Source organism: Macaca mulatta, chromosome 7, assembly GCF_049350105.2.
Source record: "Macaca mulatta isolate MMU2019108-1 chromosome 7, T2T-MMU8v2.0, whole genome shotgun sequence".
NCBI lineage: Eukaryota > Metazoa > Chordata > Mammalia > Primates > Cercopithecidae > Macaca > Macaca mulatta.
The window spans coordinates 145,593,891-145,612,997 of record NC_133412.1 but is presented as its reverse complement, the minus strand read 5'-3'; the positions used below and the strand labels follow the sequence as shown (position 1 = coordinate 145,612,997).

General features: G+C 44.2%; 1 protein-coding gene across 13 annotated transcripts in view; it reads right to left on the bottom strand.

The window, feature by feature from the left end:
- Positions 1-19,107, bottom strand: part of RGS6 (regulator of G protein signaling 6) — a 633,391-nt gene that overhangs the window by 98,829 nt on the left and 515,455 nt on the right. For all 13 annotated transcript variants that reach the window (XM_077937729.1, XM_077937733.1, XM_015144012.3 and 10 more), the window contains 4 exon segments: positions 13,450-13,500; positions 9,629-9,735; positions 8,331-8,382; positions 1,848-1,912 (listed from right to left, as the gene is read on the bottom strand). In XM_077937729.1, the coding sequence (XP_077793855.1) occupies positions 1,848-1,912; positions 8,331-8,382; positions 9,629-9,735; positions 13,450-13,500 (275 nt within the window).

Sequence of the window (19,107 nt, the reverse complement as noted above, 5' to 3'; positions counted from 1 at the left end):
AATGCAAACTCTATCCAGGTCCTGAGGCTCTGGACAAACTGCTGCACTGCTTCTTCCTCTTCTGCCCCCTGTACCCCATTCACAGGTCCACAATGCCAGTGGGATCAAAGAGGTGAAGGGCCACGCACAGGTCCTGCTCCCCAATGGCATGTACATTCATACTTGGGCTGCAGAGAGGGGAGCGATGGCCCAGCTGGCTTGGTAGGCTTGGGAACATGAACCAAGGAGAGGTAAGGCCTGGCAGAGTGGGGCCTCACACTCATTTTGAAAGACTGAGGCAGTGAAAGCAGGAGGGGTTTTGGAGGTGGGTGGGTCTGAAGATGCTGTTAATGCTAGACTATGCAGGGAAGGATTCTCTGCTGCCCTTAATGTTGCCCCTCCTCCCACAGCTGCTGGCCCTTCAGTCATTCACGGCTCAGCAGCACATCCTTCGGAAGACGTACAGGGAGAGGGAAGTAGAAGGTACAAGAAAGTTCAGGCAATTTCTCCCATTCTCTGTGACCTACATAAAGTTCAGTTTTGGGGGAAAATTTTGCAACCAAAAGTTTAAAAAAAATGTAAATGATCTATGAGTTTTCAAGTGCTTTGGTTTCTGGGCTCTGTCAAATGGGAATGGACCCAAGTTTGATGGTGGGGCCTCTAATTTTTGCAAGAAGTCCCATCTTATGAAGGACGATAGAGGGGAAAGGTAAGAAAGCTGGGAAGTAGATACCTCATGTGACATACATCTTGTCTTACTTTCTCAATTGAATTTTACCCTTAGATTCTGCCTCTGTTACTAAGGAGAGGGGAGTGGGTATAAAGATGCAATTTAAAATTTTGATTTAAAATATTATTATGTAGTAAATTTGACTTTTTTCCTTCTGTACAATTATCTAAATTTTAACACATGTATAGATTCATACAACCACCACCACAATCAGGATACAGAACAGTTCCATCACCTTCCAAAAATCCCCTACCCCATCCATAAGCCCTAGCAATCGTTGATCTGCTTTTCATCATGATAGTTTTATCTTTTCAAGAATGTCCAACAAATGGAATGGCTGGCTTGAGATTGGTTTCTTTCACCCAACATAATGTTCTTGGTACTCATTCAACTGGTTGTGTGTATCAATAGTTCATTCTTTTTTACTGCAGAGTAGTATTCTATTGTATGGATGTACCACAGTTAGCTTAACCATTCAACTGTTAAAGTGCATTTGGGTTGTTTTCAGTTTTTGGTTATCACAGATTAAGCTTGTGTGAACATTAGTTTATAGGTGTTTGTGTGAACATGAGTTCTGATTTCTCTAGGGTATGTATATAGAAGTGGGATTACTTGGTTATATGGTAAGTGTTGTTCAACTTTATAAGAAGCTGCCAAACAATTTTCTAGAGTGGTTGTACCATTGCTATCTCCTTAGCAATGCAGGAGAGTTACAGTTGTTCAACATCCTCATCATCACTTGGTATCATCATTTATTTTGGCCATTCTAATAGGTATATAATGGTATCTCACCATGGATTTAATCTGCATTTCCTAAATGGCTAATAATATTGAACATCTTTTAATGGGCTTATTTATCATCCTTGTGTCCTCTTCGGTAAAATATCTGTTAAGTCATTTGCCTATTTTTAAGTTGAGCTGCTTATTTTTTTATTGTTGAATTTTAAGAGTTATTTATGTAAAAATACAATCTTATTGTGATGGTCAGAGGAGGTGAGAACAAAGGAGGAGAAATAGATCCTTCCTTTCCACTGTCTGAAAGGGATGAAAGCGGGACAGAAGAAAAAAAATAAGCTTAGATGGAGCTACAGATATGATTTTACTCTCTTCTCATATCCTGGAAAATAATCATACTTACTGCTTCGTAATCTGCCAGTTCCAGCCTCGCTTTATTCTGCATTGTCCTCTTACAGAGATAGATGGCTAAGGGAAGAAAAGAAATGACAACATGTACAAAACCAGCAGCACAATGGAATTATAAGCACATCCATCCATCTGTCCATCCATTCACCCATTCATCCATCCATCCAGCCAGCCATCCCGCCCGCCCACCCTTGCTGTGTGCCCAGCACTGTCCTGGGAAAAATATGTTTTCTAAGTGGACATCATGACCCCTGACCTCTAGAAATCTTTTTGTAGTCATGATCAGATGAAGACTCCTCCATATTCCAATCCTGACAACTCCCCTTCTTCCTCCTTACTCTGCTTCACCCTGAACATCCTTCACTTGGAGTGATATTTCACAAACATGACCACATTACTCCTGTGCCTATAAGCTTTGCCTTGAATCCTCAATGGCCTCAGAAATAAGGCTGGGTTCATTAGGGTGGCAAATATGGTTCTTTATGATCCGCTCACTGCTTATCTCGTCAACTTCTTCTCCCTCATGCAGGCACTGGGAGGCCACCAAACTCTTTTAGATTCATTCCTTTGTATATGCGTCCTTTTTGTGGAAGGTCTTTCTCTCTTCTCTCCTTCCCTCTGTCTATCTGGCAACCTCCTACTAATCTTTGAAGACCCAGGTTGGTGTTTCAGATAGCATCTACACATCCTCGACCATGGAACTAAATTCCATTGCACTGAAATCCTGTATTTACTAGACTGTCCCCTGCTCTAGGCTGAAGTCTCTTTAAAGGCAGAGGCTATGTCCTGCTCAGCTTTCATCCCTGTCCCTAGCACCAGAGCCTGTCTTGCCAGGTACAGTAAAAAGGCTATGGAAAGGGAAGACAATTTAGGTCTCTCAACCCAGGCTAAGGAAAGGTTTTTGGCCCGTGGTTTCCCTGTTTCGTCCTCAAACGTGGCCTTCATCATCACTTCTCCCTACCTTTCCTTCTTCAATGTCTTCCTCCTTCTCCAGAGCCAAGTGGAACAATCCAGGGAAACCAGTAGATGAATGGCATAAATAAATGAACAACAGAATGATCAAGAGGGAGTGCCAGAGAGAACCTGTGATCATTTTGTTGTTGGACAACAAGATCTCTTTACTAAGAGATCTCTAGTCAACTCTTTGCTGGATCAATCTACTTCTTTCATTTGTTCTGAAAAATTTACTGATACCTATGACATTTTGGAGCCTGGAAGCTGGCAGCCTACCCTCTGGCATGCCCACACTTCTGGCAAATTGTATGCTCATAAGAGTCAGTTGTGGTTGTTCCCAAATCTGCTTATGTCAGGCACATCTGTTATTTGAATCACACAAGTTCACTAAATATTACATGTGTCAATGAAACTAATGTGCAAAGAGAGAGAGTGTTGCTTCTATGAAAACTCAGTTGAATGATCTGGAACAATTTAATGAAGGAGAGTCAGCTAAGACAGTCACTGGTGAATTTGATACAGGTGAGATAACTGGAAAAAGGAAGAAAAATAATAAAAATCTAGGAGGGGCCAATGTACAAAAGACTACAAAAATGTCTTTACATTCTTGATGCACTTTAAAGACACCAAAACAGTGTAGTTTATTTTGAGTGTGGTTGATTTAAGAAACTAAAATCATTCAGCTCATAATCAAAGAGGACACTGTGGTCCTACCTCACAAGGCTGTCAGATGAGTGTTCCTTTGTATATCTTACCCTTCCATGAGGTGCTTTAAGGTGTACATATGTCATTTTAAAAATTATTTTCTACTTACCAACTTTTCCAATGAACGAAGCAGCTATAGTGCTTCACTGGGTCTGATAAAGGGGTGTCTGATCTATCACAAAGTACCTCCTTCAGTCTCTTGGAGTCCTGGCAGAATTAGGGACAACCTCAGGCAGGAAGCTTGACATGTCACCAGCCCCACTGGGCCAGGTCTTGATTACCTTTGAGCAGTGCAGGTCACTGGAGGTGGCAGCTGCTTTGACAATGCTGCCCTGGACAGTATTTTGCATTTGCCGAATGTAAAACTCAGAAAAGGCTAACCCGGATTTGACTATGGGTTTTATGCAGGCAGAGTCATCCCAAGAAATGTCCAAAGGGGACAGCTGGGTCAAAATGGGGCAGGGGGGTTGTGAAGTGAGGTATTATACATGGAATGCAGAGCTGGGGTCACTCCTGATGGCCATGAGTCACAGGGTCACATGCTACTAGCTAATGTCCCTGTGCCTAAAGTCACACAAGAAATCTTTTCACCACAACAAGGAAGGTGGGATGTGGCTGTTCTTGGCACAGAACTCCCTGGGGCTTGTCTGCATCCCAGAGTGCCTTCACCAGGGCTTGCTCTAACTTCCAACCAACTCTAGTGACTACTGGTGACAACAGTCAGCCCTACAAGAGGGCATCTGGAGGAACTGTCTTAAGCTCAGATACTGGTTTCTCTTGGATATTTAATTTCTTACCAAAAAATTTATATTTCCTTGTCCTTACATCTGGCATTGCACCCTTACCTATATCTCATATCTCACTTAGACAAATCCACTGCCATCTCAAGTTCACCATGTGTCACCAAACAAAAGTGGAACATATTTAAAAATTGTATAAAGGGAACAGATTCATGCATTATATGTGCTATTGAATTTCTTTAAAAAAATTGAGCTTATCGAATTTCAATGTACTGAAGAAACTGACCCCTTTCTGTACTTTCTGCCTTTACTAGCAACATCATTATGTACCTCAATCTCCTAAACTAGGGAACCTATAACTCACTTATTTCTCTATTTTCTTCATACTCTCTGATGACTTTTTAGAATTACAGCATTTTAGCACTGGAGGTAACCTTGGCAACCATGAAGTACAGGCCCCTCATTTACAGATGGGGAAGCTAGAGGCCCAGAGAAGTGAAGTGATGGACTCAAGGGCTAGTTAGTGATGGAGATGGAATTAGAATTGAGGCCCAGTGCAGAGTTTTCTCTATGATATTCACCAATCCATTTACTCAGTCACTCATTCAAAAATGTACTGAGTGTCTCCTATGGGCCAAGTATTGTTTTAGGTGCTGGAAAAATCACCATTGTAGCAGCTACTGCTTCCATTGAGCCCACTGAATATCAGGGACTATTTGACTAAGTCACAGCCCTTACTTCATCCTCCACAGTCTACTCGCTTGATCCCCCACAGTCCCCTTGCTTGATCCCCCACAGTACAATGGTGATTTTTCAATCTCCGACATAGAATTTGACAGAGTGGGGACCAGTAAATGGTTGTCGATTGAAAGTGTCCGGTACTTCATCAGTCTAAATCATACTATATTGAATTCTTAGCTTCAGTTTCACATGCTTCCTGGTGAGAGGGTCACCATTGTAGCAGCTTGATCCCCCACAGTCCCCTTGCTTGATCCCCCACAGTCCCCTTGCTTGATCCCCCACAGTCCCCTTGCTTGATCCCCCACACTCCACTCACTTGATCCCCCACAGTCCACTCGCTTGATCCCCCACAGTCCACTCGCTTGATCCCCACAGTCCACTCGCTTGATCCCCCACAGTCCGCTTGCTTGATCCCCCACAGTCCGCTTGCTTGATCCCCCACAGTCCGCTTGCTTGATCCCCCACAGTCCGCTTGCTTGATCCCCCACAGTCCGCTTGCTTGATCCCCCACAGTCCGCTTACTTAATCCTCATAACAAATCTACGAGGTGGGTTCTGTTATTACCCCCATCTTATAGATGAACCAATTTCTTCCCAAGTTGGGAAAAAACTTGGGAAAGTGTGTTCATTGTTGGGGACCCACAATAGCTTCCTCAAACTGCTGACTCCATTCTAAACGTCTCTCCTTGACGGCCAGGGCCTTTTTATAAACCCACCCCTCCCAAGCTATTCAGCCTTCTCAATCATTCATCACATAAAACCTCTGAATACTCAAGCCAGATCCTCACCATGCCTTTCTTCCCTGCATCATGCTGCCTCTCCCAGCCTGGGATGCTTGCAGGGAAAGGCTGTGACTTATTCAAATCTCCGACATAGAATTTGACAGAGTGGGGACCAGTAAATATTTGTCGATTGAATGAAAGTGTCCGGTACTTCATCAGTCTAAATCATACTATATTGAATTCTTAGCTTCAGTTTCACATGCTTCCTGGTGAGGTTCACCTCAGTCATAATAACATCAACCAGCATCCCAGTGGCAATAATACTAACCTCACCCCAGTAGTGATACCAACCACCACCCCGTATTAACTCAGAGAACCTTACATGTGTTTCATTTAATCCTAACAAAACAACACTAGGAGACAAGTGCTGTTACTACTTTAATCTTAACATGAGGTCTCTGAGGCACAGAGAGGTTAAGTCATTTGCCAAGATCACCCAGCTAGGGGAACTGGTTGATCCTGGGGGCTCACTGTGCTGGATTCTCTCTTGGTAAATACATCCTGATTTTGTAACTAAACTGCTTTGGAAACCCTGGGGAGTACTGGTTTTTCTTTGTTTTGGAGACAGGGTCTTCCTCTGTCACCCAGGCTGGAGTGCAGTGGCACAATCATGGCTCACTGCAGCCTTGAACTCCTGGGTTCAAGTGATCCTCCCATCTCAGCCTCCCGAGTCCCTGGGATTACAGGTATGTACCACCATGCCTGGCCCCTGGTGAACGCTTCTGCATCCTGAACCTTGATTTCTCCCTCTGATTTGCCATAATTGAGGCACAGGAATTTAAAATAATTTTTCTTTAGTGAGAGCCTGAAACAAACTGTCATTTCTCTCCCTGTTCATGATGCACAATTAAAATTATGAAATGAAGAACACCTGTAGACACAGGGCGCTGATGCCCTTTAGTGCTCAGCATAAGATGGCCTAAGCTTTGTGGAAGAAAATATTTTAATCTTACTTGGGTCCAGGTATCTGGTCTGACCATCCTCCCACCCTCTCCACTGCCTGGAAAAATAGTGGTTTTCACATTTACAAGGGCACACGTTGCTGCATGGAACTGAGCTATAATTACTCAAATTCCAAGTTGGGCTTTCATGAGCAGTCTTTTCAGCCTCAGAAGCACTAGTTTCATGAGCAGTCAAATGCAGCTCTCGCTTGCAGCCGGAAGCCTTCCTGGATCCACTTATCACATTGGTCAGGGTGCAGCACAGTGTCAGAGGGCCCACGGTGGCCTGTGGATAGCCAAGCAGACAGCCCCAGGGCCTGCCCTTCTGCATGACTGATGTCCTCCACACTTGGCCATGGAACAACTCCAGCCTTAGTAGGTAACAGCTCACTGGTATTTCATCCTCAGGTTGGCTCCCTGTTGTCAGTTTCCTCTTGCTTGAACATGTGACTCCAAGGTTGTATCTTAACCCAGTGGTCTCCCAGACAGGCTCCCCTGATCACCACCTAGCTGCACATCTCCCTCCCGCTCATCACAGCTGCATCTGCCTTCCTGTCTTAAACAATTCTGCAAAGAAGCTGCAGGACTCATTGAGTGTCCCAGTCCCCAGGAGAGCCACAGACCAGACTGCCACAGCAGCTGAGTCAGCAGCAATGATGCATGCAAAGGGGCAGTGCTGCTGCTACAACCTTCAGTCATGTCACGTACAGGACCGTGAAAGAAGCATGGGTTTTGGAGCCACTCAGATCTGAGTTTGAGTTCTGCTCCCTCTAGTGAGTGTCTGTTGATCACCTTCAATAAAGAACCAGAACTGTCAGTGGATATTTACTGAGCACTAACTCTGCCTCATACATGGGCTATGCACTGGAGATATGAGAATGCACAAGCTGGACCAGCCTCTGCCCTTGAGGCTTACAATCAAGGGAGCATTCAGACAATGTGGTAGTGTGAGGGTGTGGCCTCTCTGGGCCTCAGGTTCTTTCTCTTAAGCACAGTGATAATATAACTTCTGCAGAGAACTGGCATATAGGAATATTAAATAATCTCCATTGAGAGTATGTGGCAGAAGAAGTCTTGTAGATCCCCGTCTGGAGAGAGAGAACTCCCAGCTTCACTCACTCTTTATTTTCCTAGTCCAGGATGACTTCTGTATACCTGTCTCTGGTCTCTCTCCTTTTTCTACATTGCAACTATCAAGAACACCAAAAGGTTCTTAGTAAGTTTTGACAAGTCTGTGAGAACAGAAAGGGCCAGGAAGAGGTAGCCCCTTGATCCAGCCCTCCCTGAAGCCCTATCCCTGGAAAGAACAATTAAAAGTCACCATCCCATAGTGTTGCTGTGGATCCTGGTTCTCCATGGCCCCAAGATGAACATACTGACCACCCTTGATAAGATTTTTCTTCCCTCTCCTGCTTCCCCTCCAAGGACTACACCTTTCAGTGAGCTGGGCCTTCCTCTGTTATGTGGAATAGAAAATTTGTTATAAAGCAACAATATGAGAAAGCACTAAGCAGAAAGGACCCTCCTGCCCATGTACCACAGTTGCCCACACCAAGCATTTGTCTTCTGCACACCCAGAAGTGACACACAGTGTGGGCTGTGGCTTCAGTTCTCACCATAGTCAGTGTTTTCAGGTTCCCAGCAGTTCGAAGGCCAGAAGTACGGAGCCTGCAAAGGAGCATGGGTGTCAGGGCTCATAGGTGTGCCATGCCTGCACTTCCCTCCCACATCCAGGGAGGAGCCTCCCTGATGGCAGGCTCTCCCCCAACTCCTTCTTGCTGATGCTTCCCCACAATGCTCTCCTCTTCTCTAATGCAGCTGAAGTGAGTCAACATTTTAATCTAGGCATTGACAAATAAAATGTAAGGTAAGCAAAACAAATGCAAAAATGAGAAGTTTTGTTTACAGGGAAATATATTCTTATCCTGAGACAATAGAGGTCTAAGTACAAAAGTCAGGCTGGCACTACTTACTGGGCACCTAAGCCCATGTTCCTTTTCTCCCTTTAACCTAGTCTGAAGAACTCTTCTCCCAAACCCTTTGGTTAGACCTTCACTCAACCCCGTATCCTCTGCCCTCATTACCTCTAGGGAAGGATCTGGGAGAAGGAATGTAAAATGGGTGGGGAGGGTGATTAGGTAGCAAATAGAAACTTCACTCCGGAGAAGGCAGCATGAGACAGTAGAAAGATCAAGGTCTGTGCTATCAGGCTCACTTAGGTTCAAATTAAGGGTGCTCCTGGATTTACTAAATGACACTTTAATTCTGTGAGCACTTCAGTTTTCTTATCTGTAAAATGGGTGATATTTACCCCCTAAAGTGTGCTTTTCAGAATAAATGAGGAAATCTGTACAAAGTGTCTACGATGGTCTGAATGTCTGCGTCCCCCTCAAATTCACATGTTGAAATCCTAATCCCCAAGGTGATGGTACTGGGAGGTGAGGCCTTTGAAGTCCTCACAGGTGAGATTAGTGCCCTTATAAAAGAGGCCTGATATAAGCTCCAGGTCCTGTCTGCCCTGTGGGGATGCAGCTAGAAGGTACCTTCTATGAGCCAGACAGCAGGCCCTCACCAGACACCAAATCTGCCGGCACCTTGGTCTTGGACTTGCCAACCTCCAGAACCATGAGTAGTAAAATATTTTTGTTTATAAGATACCCAGTTTATGGTATTTTGTTGTAGCAGCCCAAAGGGACTAAGGCCCAGGGCATGGTAGGCTCTCAATGACAGCCTTTTACTATTCTCTAAGTGGGTCACCCAATGGTCCAGACGAAAGTTCTCTTGGCTTTCCCAGTGCTGATGAGGAGTGAGGGTTACTCCCTCAAATATCTCTAGGTTTCTTTGTAGTTCTAAGCTGAGATCAGATGATGTTGAGAAGAAAAGGTTCTTCAGGAGGAGCAGCTAGCAGGCTTACCTGGAAACGATAAAAGGTACCATCATCCTTCATGGTGAGAACATGGTCCGAGATTGGAAAGATGTAGCCCTGGGCAGCGATAAGGCTTCCCAAGTGTATTGCTTCAACTGTAAGAACAGTGCATATAGAGAGAAGGAATTAGGAAGCAGATTATTTGGCTGAAAATTAAGCTGGGAGATCAGAAGTCAACTGTCATCACCCCCAGATGACTGTGTTGATGACATGATTACCCTTGCTCAGTGTGGGGGTGAGGAGGGGAGATGCCAATGGCTGGAAAGGGCCACTGTGTGTCTGGGACTTGTGTGAATCCCACCTCCGAGAGTCTGACATTGCTTCACCTCTCTCCACCCTGACCTTCAGAAGAAAGTCTGGCTTCAGGGTCAAGGGCATAAATTCTGGCATAGATGAACCTGTATTTAACCAAGTGAGATATTTCACCTGAAGTTATTAGCAGTGTCTGGTACAGGTCAAATACTCCATAAGTGCTGGCAGCTCTGATTCATATCAGTTTCATCATCCCCAGCAGTAAGAATGCAGCCTCACTACCCATAGAGACATAGGACTCCCACTGCGTTCCCCAGTATGACAGTCCCATCAGGGATGAGAGGGGTGTTACCCTTCTCTTATGGACAGAGAGGAAAGCCTCACTTCCTTTGAAAATTAGAGGAGGGACACTGTGTGGGCAGTGACAGAGAGAGGCCAACCTGATAGAAATACTTATATTTTTGCCACAATCAATCTGTTCCTTTGTTCCTTTAGCACCAGCCATAAATAGATGCACATAGAAAGTTGAGAATATAAGTTGGGCATGGTAGCTCAGGCCTGTAATCCCAGCACTCTGGGAAGCCGAGGTAGGCGGATTGCTTGAGCTCAGGAGTTTGAGAACAGCCTGAGCAACATAGCAAGACTCTGTCTCAATTAAGAAATTTTTTAAAAAAAGGTTAAGAATTTAGATTTATCCTGAGCAGAGCTAAGAAAAAATAACAAACCTCAATGCTTCTACCACAAAAAGTAATCTTTCACAAATCCAAAAGTAGTGTTACAGGTTAAGACTAATTTTTGGACATGGAAATTGTTAATGTGCTCAGGGAGTCTCTAGCAATTATTAATTTCATGAGCTCTGACTTTTTAAAGTAGTTTGTTTTGGCTTTACTTGCAAATTTTTCAAGAAGTTGAATACAATGCAATGTTTTGCTTATTAAGAACCACCTATTCTCCTTTGAAAGAAACATACATGTAACTGGTGGAATTAGAATGAATGGAGTTTTATTTTACTTACTTCGTGATGACAAATTTGCTATTATTATTATTTTTTTTTTCAGAGACAGGTCTCACTCTGTCACCAAGGCTGGAGTGCAGTGGCACGATCACAGCTCATCGCAGCCTTGAACTCCTGGGTTCAAGTGATACTTCTGCCCCAGCCTCCCAGGTAGCTGGAACCACAGGCACATGCCACCACATCTGTCTAATGTCTTTTATTTTTACATTTTTTTGTAGAGGTAGGGTCTTGCCATCTTTCTCAGGCTGGTCTTGAACTCCTGGGCTCAAGGAATCCTCCCAGCTCAGCCTCCCAAAGAGCTGGGATTACAGGCATGAGCTACCATGTCTGGCCAGTTTGCTTTTTAAAGTCTATAAGCTTCAAGAACCATGAGTCCAGCTAGAACAGAAGTTTCATCATCAGCAGCTGCTCCTTCCCCATAGGAGAAAGAACAAAATCCTGTAGGAAGGTGACTTTCATGCCACCAGTCTTGGAGCTAAGACTCTACCTTCATTCTCTGAGCAAAAATGTTTTTGCTTAGACATTGGCAATGGGGCCAGGTGCGGTGTCTCACACCTGTAATCCAAGCACTTTGGGAGGCCAAAGCAGAAGAATTGTTTGAGGTCAGGAGTTCAAGATAACACAGTGAGATCCCCATCTCTACAAAAAATAAAACAAAAAATTAGCTGGGTGTGATGGTACGAGCCTGTAGTCCCAGCTACTCGGGAGACTGAGCTGGAAGATAGCCAGGGAGGTCAAGGCTGCAGTGAGCTATGCTCATGCCACTGCACTCTAGCCTGGGTGACAGAGTGAGACCCTGCCTCAAAAAACAAAAAATAACCACAGGAAACTGGCTGATGGGAAGAAGAAACAAGAGAGGGGCAGACGCTGGATCTGGCTGTTTCCCAAGGCCTTGGTTTGCCTCATCTCCCCGCTTCTATTCCCAGTTGACAAATTGTTCTTAGCTCCGCTCCTCCTCAGCCACTTCTCAGAAGCCCAAACAGGCCCCAATACCATAGTGTCTTCCCAAGGGCATCAGAGTATAACAGATTTTCATAGAAATAACTCTCATCATTCAGGATCCTTCACAGAAGCTTCTCACGCCAGGGCTGGAGGATTCCTGAAGCTCATTCTCACATACTGCTAGCCAATTTAGGATTCTCATTATAGTAATAATAAAATATATGTCAGGAACACAATGATTATTTTAGGAGGCAAAGAAACCAGTGCTCTTGGAAGAGAAAAGGCGGCCATGAGGAAATACATTCCTTAGTTTAGCATTATAATCACAGGAAATACTGACTTTAAATACATGTAACTAAACAGGTAGATGCTGATCCAGTCCAGGCTTTCCAGAGGACTCAGAGGTCCAGGCTGCATCAGGGACAACATATAGGGAGTTGCTTTGGGTTCTATCCCTTACATAGGGTTAGCATTTATAGTTTTTCCCCCGTGAATCAAGAACTTGACTACAGTTAAGAATTTTCGCTAGTTGTGAGCGTAGCCACTAATGAAGCGGGTGAAAAGACTCAGGTCACTTCTATGAATGATCTGCTTTTCTGGCACTTAGAGTTCTAACAACTGTATATAATTAAACTGCATAGAAACTGTATTGTTTTGCAGTCAACAGTAGATTAGACATGTTGGGTTAAAACACAGGAGTGCCAAGCTGACACACTGATTCCCGCAGGAAATCACAGCTGAAGGTCACAGATCCAGAATGGGTACTTGAAAAAAATCTTCAAAAAGCATTGTGGTTCGGGGCCATTTAATTTGGGGCAGATAAGTTTAATCACGCCAATGTCCATTAAGAACATCAGAGTGTATTAGTGGATCTTTATAAATGTGACCTTCAGGCATCAAGAATACTCACTTAATCAAGGCGAAGGAGTATGTAATAAATTCAGAAAAGTATTAACTAATAGCACAGGGGAATAAGCTTTACTTATCTTGAATTTTTATTTTTCTGGAACACCCTCCCCCCTCCCATTTCCTAATTACGCTGTGAAAATAAATTTTACTGCCTATTTTCTGGTGGGAGGACAGATTTGGAAATTGTTTTATTGGCCAGGGTTTTGTTGTCGTTTTCCTGGTAAGGACTTCCTAATTGAAATGCACAATTAAAGTTGAAAAAAACATCATTCCTTCACTTCTTGCAGAAGCAGAAAACAGAGGGAGTCTTAGCAAATAATTAAACATCTTAATTGTGGATCAGGCAATCTAATTTTAAGAGCTGGCTCTAGAAGGCTGTTCAGTGACAGTGCTACAACTTATCTTTAATTGCTGCAGCTAACGAGAATTCAACTCATTTCACACACATTATTGTACTGGGCTCTTTGGCATTCTAAATAGTTGCTCATTTCCTCAAGGCGTGATTTCAATTTACAGACAAATATTCAGGAGAAAATAAATTCATTTTATTTGTAAATAGAGTGAGTCCACATCTTGGGACTCACATTTACAAGACCGGCTCTCAGGAGGGTGGGAGAATCTAGTCCGGAACTTGGTTATGGGATGTTTACTGATACCAGGGGAGAGAAGGGCAGGGTCAAAGGTCAAGTACCTGGGTCCTCAATGGAAAGGTTCTTCATGAGCCACTGCACAACGTCAGTACCTGCAACGACAAAGCAGTTTCAGCTGAAGACCTCCTGGGTGTTTAACACGGTGGCAGAAGAAACATGTTTACCTAAGAGAATCCTAATTCCAATCAGTCCACACTGTAGAGCAGGATAATATGGACACTTTTTGTTGTCCTAAACCAACCCTTTCCATTCTTCAGTACACTTCCATAGTTACAATTCCATTCTCGTCCAAAAAACACTCACTTCTGATGATGCAGGATGAGCTTATATTCACATTTCTAGGCAGTGTCTATAGAGGACTTCCCGAGACATGCTAGGTGAAGCTTTATCATGCCTGGCCCCCAGACCATTTCTGGAAGAAGGCGGCCTCTTCAGCTCCCTACTGTCAATTACAAGGGCTGACCGACACAGGTGACCTCATAGGTTCTTGCAAAACTCTCATCTCTTTTGGCACAGGCCTATCCTGAATGAATGTGCCCCTGCATTTGTGGCAGAAACGTCTATGTATTCACCAAGACCTCTTTCCTCTCCTCACTGTGCCATAGCTACATTACATTTCCAGACTTCCCCGCACTTAGATATGGACTGAGTTCCACCCATAGAATGTGGGTAGAAACGGCATATGCCACTTCCAGACCTGGACCATAAAAACTCCTACGTGGCTCTCCATAGCTCTGGCCCTTTCAATCCCATCTGCTGGCTGGATGTGAAGACCTGGGGGAACGCAGAGCCACAGTAGGGAGGGAGTCATGGTTCCAGCCATGGACATTATGCCCATGTGGGGCTCTGACTTGATGAGGAATAAACTTTGTTGTGTTCAGCCCCTGAAATGTGGGACTTAGCTATTTTGGTAACTAGTATTACCTTAATGAATATAAATCTTAACAGTCTGAAGTAACTTTTAAAGCTTGTCTACTCCAACCCTAGCCAATACACAAGTCCCATTCACAACACCCTGGACAAGAGATGCTGTAACCTGTGTTTAGAATGCCTAGTACCTGGGAACTCACAAACTTCCCCCTACCCAGCCTGACCCAGTTAAATCAGCCTTGATTTATCTGAAAAGAAACTTGCCCCTCTCTGACTTCCTCCCTTTGGCCTCAGTTTTGCCCTTTGATGATAGAAACACAAACCCCAACCTAACCACTCTGTGCGACAGCCCTTCAGCTATTCGGACAGTCCTGCAGCATACCAGCGACGTCCTCCCTCCAAGTGCAACAGGCCCGGTCCCTCAGCTGCTTCCTTGCATGGCCTGGACTGGAGTTCCTCACCATATGTTCCCAATCCTCTGAATATGTTCTCTTCTGTCTGCCTCTCTTTGAAAATATGACCCACAAACGATGTTCTGAGAGCAGCACTGTGTACATGGGAGTAGAGGAGTCCAGTTTTCTGGAAGGTTCTGAATTTCTGGTCAACCTACCTTTGCCACCCAAAGATCTCATTTTAAACCAGTGCAGACCATTGAAGGTGTGACGTTGTCACCTCTGAATTGTTTGATGGAACACAGCCTGCAAGGGAAGACATTTCTAGACATCAGAGTCCTACCGTGGGTCTGAGGCTTTGGTGCGAGGGAGGGGATGTGCCAAGGACTCTCCTGGGCTGGATTCCTGGCTGAAGGCCTGGGGATCCAGCCGAGGGGCTTCATGAGGATTGCCCTCTTCCCAGAAAGCAGATTTCTTAGATGTGTGACTGGTGGCCAGAAGTGGGACTGGAACGGGACAGGGAGCCTAGACATTTTGTTTCTCTCTGGGTCCGTGGCAGGTGAAGTAACCCTGCACAGTGGGACCCCCAGGGCCATCCTGGTCCTCCTGTGTGCCCCAGTTCCACCGACACAGCCTTGCAATTTTGCAGTTTCCCTGCATCAACCTCAAAGGCAGCACTTCTAGGCTTCTCCTCACTCTTACTGCTCCTGGACGGCATCTGTGAGTTAAACTTTAGATCAAAAACATTCCTATTCATTTGTATTTAGAGAGAATGAATAGGCATGTGTACATGTGCCTGTGTGTCCCTTTCCTCCAAATTCTACAAGTTCAACATTTGTCCCAGGAAATGAAGAACAAAGCAGAAATCAAATAAGAACTGTAGCCCCAAGCTGGGGGTGGGAGAGAGATTCTAACCTGTTTTTTCCTCAAAAGAAAAATAGTTCTGGCTGGGTGCAGTGGCTCATGCCTGTAATCCCAGCACTTTGGGAGACCGAGGCAGGCAGATCACAGGGTCAGGAGTTCGAGACCATCCTGGCCAATATGGTGAAACCCCATCTCTACTAAAATACAGAAAATTAGCCAGGCGTAGTGCCATGTGCCTGTAGTCCCAGCTTCTTGGGAGGCTCAGGCAGGGGAATTGCTTGTACAGGGGAGGAGGAAGTTGCAGTGAGACGAGATCATGCCTCTGCACTCCAGCCTGGCCACAGAGTGAGACTCCGTCTCAAAAAAGAAAAAAAAAAGTTCTTTTTAGTGGGTTGCCTAGAAACTGCGAGGTTTCCTGCATTAGCCGAGCTCTCCCCCAGGCCTGCGGATTATCTTTCTGCTGAGCTTGCCGAACCATTATTTATCACCTGCCAAGATTGATTACTCACCCTGGGACAATGACAGCCCTTCCTTTCCCCTGTTAATTACTGTCATCATTAATATCCATGTCACTAATTAGTATTCATTCACATTGAAACTCCTTCCTTGCTATCATATCCGCTCCCCCCACCACCCCAATCCCCGGCTCAGCACCATTGTCTGGGTTTCTACCCCCTTTTGGCTTCCTGTGCTCAGTCTTTGGCCTAATTGTTCTCCCCGGTCCACCAGGCCCTGGTTTGCATTGACAGAGCTAAAGGATCACATTTAAGCACTTTTGTTTCTAAAGAAGGGAAAATCACAAAAACCCATTTCCTTTTTCCCTAGCTCCGTGGAGACCACCGAGTGGAGTTTCTTTTCCCTGGTTCAGCCACCAGGACAGCTGCTATCTCATCTGGGGGCTGATGCAACAGTCCTCAGGCCCAGGCAAGGGCTGAGCGGCCGCCCCGGCTGCCTGGGACACTGCACTCCATCTGCAGTGGCATCCACTCTGCCACATGGCAGTGCTTGCTAGGCTTCATCTCAGCACAAGTGGCAACACCTAGAGACAGGGGACATGCTCACTCTCAAGGGCGTTGGATATTTCAGGCTTCCTTGGACCAACCCAGGAGCGGCCAAGCCTCCAGCCTGTGGCAGGGAGTAAACCATTGTGTGTTCACCCCCAGGAACAAGTGAGAAAGGGAAATCTGTCATAATGTTGCATCCTTTAAAACATTTAGTGATTACGCTGTAGCATCTGACAAGAGTAGTCCAAACATCCAAATCCCCAGCACGAGAAAGCATTTCCATTCTTCGTTTTTCACTTTCCTTTCTTGCCTCTTTCCTTCCTTCCCACTAACCCACAATCACCCTTTCCTTCCTGTTCTAAAGAGAATCTGAAGCAGATTCCTTTTCTGTTCTGTCTAAAATTAATTGTTGCCTTGTTACCATGATCGGTTTCTGGATCTTATCTTAGTCAAGCCGCTTTGCCAAGGACGTAAAGTCAATAAAACAACATAACAAATGCTATGTTGAAACAACATAACAAATGCAGGACGGCCACCCTTTATTCCTACAGATCCTAAAACACGGTCTGGAAGCTTTCTTTCTGAGGCTGATTTATCAATATATATTCCAGGGATATCCACGAAATACACCAGAGGGCACCCAAAACACCTCTCCATTGCATGCATATTTTATTAGTATATTTAAGGATGTATTTATGATATGCAGTTATGGGTTATGTTTCTATATGTGTTATATGTATTTCAATTATGTCTTCTATATTTAAAATCATGTTTATTAGATGACTGGGACCAAACCAAAAGGCCTCTAATAGGCGATTGAATAAATACATTATGGCTCATTCATGCAATAAATATTTATTAAACAACTACAGTGGAAAAGCATCTTGAGAACAGGGTGTACTATAAAATATTTATGTTGTATTAATTATATATGTGTAGATATCTATAAATAGGGAGAAGAAAAATTCTGGATATAGATTTAAATTGTTAACTTTAGGTTACTTTGGGGAGGGGAGGCATCAAATAATGGGAAATTTCTATTCTTTACATGTCTGTATTATTTGTAGTTCATAGAACATTCATATAATACTTTTACACCAGAAAAATAATTTTATTTTAAAGAGCATAGAGAGAAGAAAGAGGTGGCCTCTGAGGCCAAAGTGGAGATGCTGTGGGTAACTCTGGACGGCCTCTGGCTATCCTCAAGCCCTGGTCATTTCCTGCTCTCTGGGGAAAGGGTCAGGAGACTCAAAGCTGTCTTTTTCCTGAGGGGTTAACAGTGGAAGGCTCAATCCTGAGGCTCAATAGTGTGCCTCCAATTGGCCACTCTCTGGCCATCTGCCACTCCTGGAGCCTCAGAGTGACCTTTATAGACTCTGACAGGGCTGTCCACCCAGAGTCTTGGCCTAAGGGTGACAACCTGCACCTCTCCTCTGTGTTTGTTAGCTTATTTACTCGGGGGACAGTAAGACATAGTGATCTTTTCCTGGTGCCTTTCCATGCTGAATTAACTCTATTGAGTAAGCTGGTAAGGGGTTTCTGTTTCTGGTTTCAGGCAGACACTCGTAAAATTCAAGGCTTTGTCTTCAGGTGTTTTAAGCTCCTCAAAAACTGTAGCATTTGACAGAGATACTTTCCTCCCATTAATGCATCAGAACCCCGGGAGATCCCAGTATGAAACACTCCTCCAATTCTTCCCAAAGTATTCTATCAATCCGAACCCAGATCAGATTATGCAAAGTTGATAAAAAGACTGGTTCCCATCACCTGCAAATTTCCAGTAACTTGAAACCTGGTGGATTATACAGTACATCATAGTACTGATAAATGAAGCAATTCATAAACTAATTATCAATCTTGACTGTTGGGGAAAGACACTTTCTTTTGAGTAAAATGTTTCTGGAGCCATATGAATGATCAGATGGTTCCTGCCATGAGTGAACTAGCCATACTCCTCAGTCAAGGTTATGACTCGGTCCATTGGATTTTCACATTCTTGCCAGGCCTCTGCTGGGCCTCTGGGTGGCGAGGGCAGCTTCAGGCCACCTTATCACACAGATGTCACACGCAGGCCAATGCTTATGAAGGGGGAGTGACATTTCCCGAGTGCCCATGGTGTACCAGGCCAGAACTGGGCACTTGACCCTGTTACCACATGCCATCTTGACAATAATTGTGTCCGATACAATAATTATTATATCTATTTTAAAGATTAGGCCCAGAGAGGCTCAAGACCACAGGCTACTATAGATTTAGAGCCAAGGTTGGAATCCAGGCAATTTCATGCCAAGTATTATTTCCACTATACCATTCTGTGTCTCTTAACTCTGAATAACTTTCCAAGTATTGTAAAGAAAAAACAATTAGAAAACTGATAATCTGTATGTATTCAGTTTTTTCCTGAAAGAGGCATTTAGTGATAATAATTGGTATTATTAGCTATTGAACTAATAATTTATTGAGCACTTTCTATATTCCAGGCTTTGGAATAATCCTACTATACTAATCCTATGTTGTAAATAGCTTATTATTATCTCCATTTTGCAAATGAATGGAAGGATATTCTAAG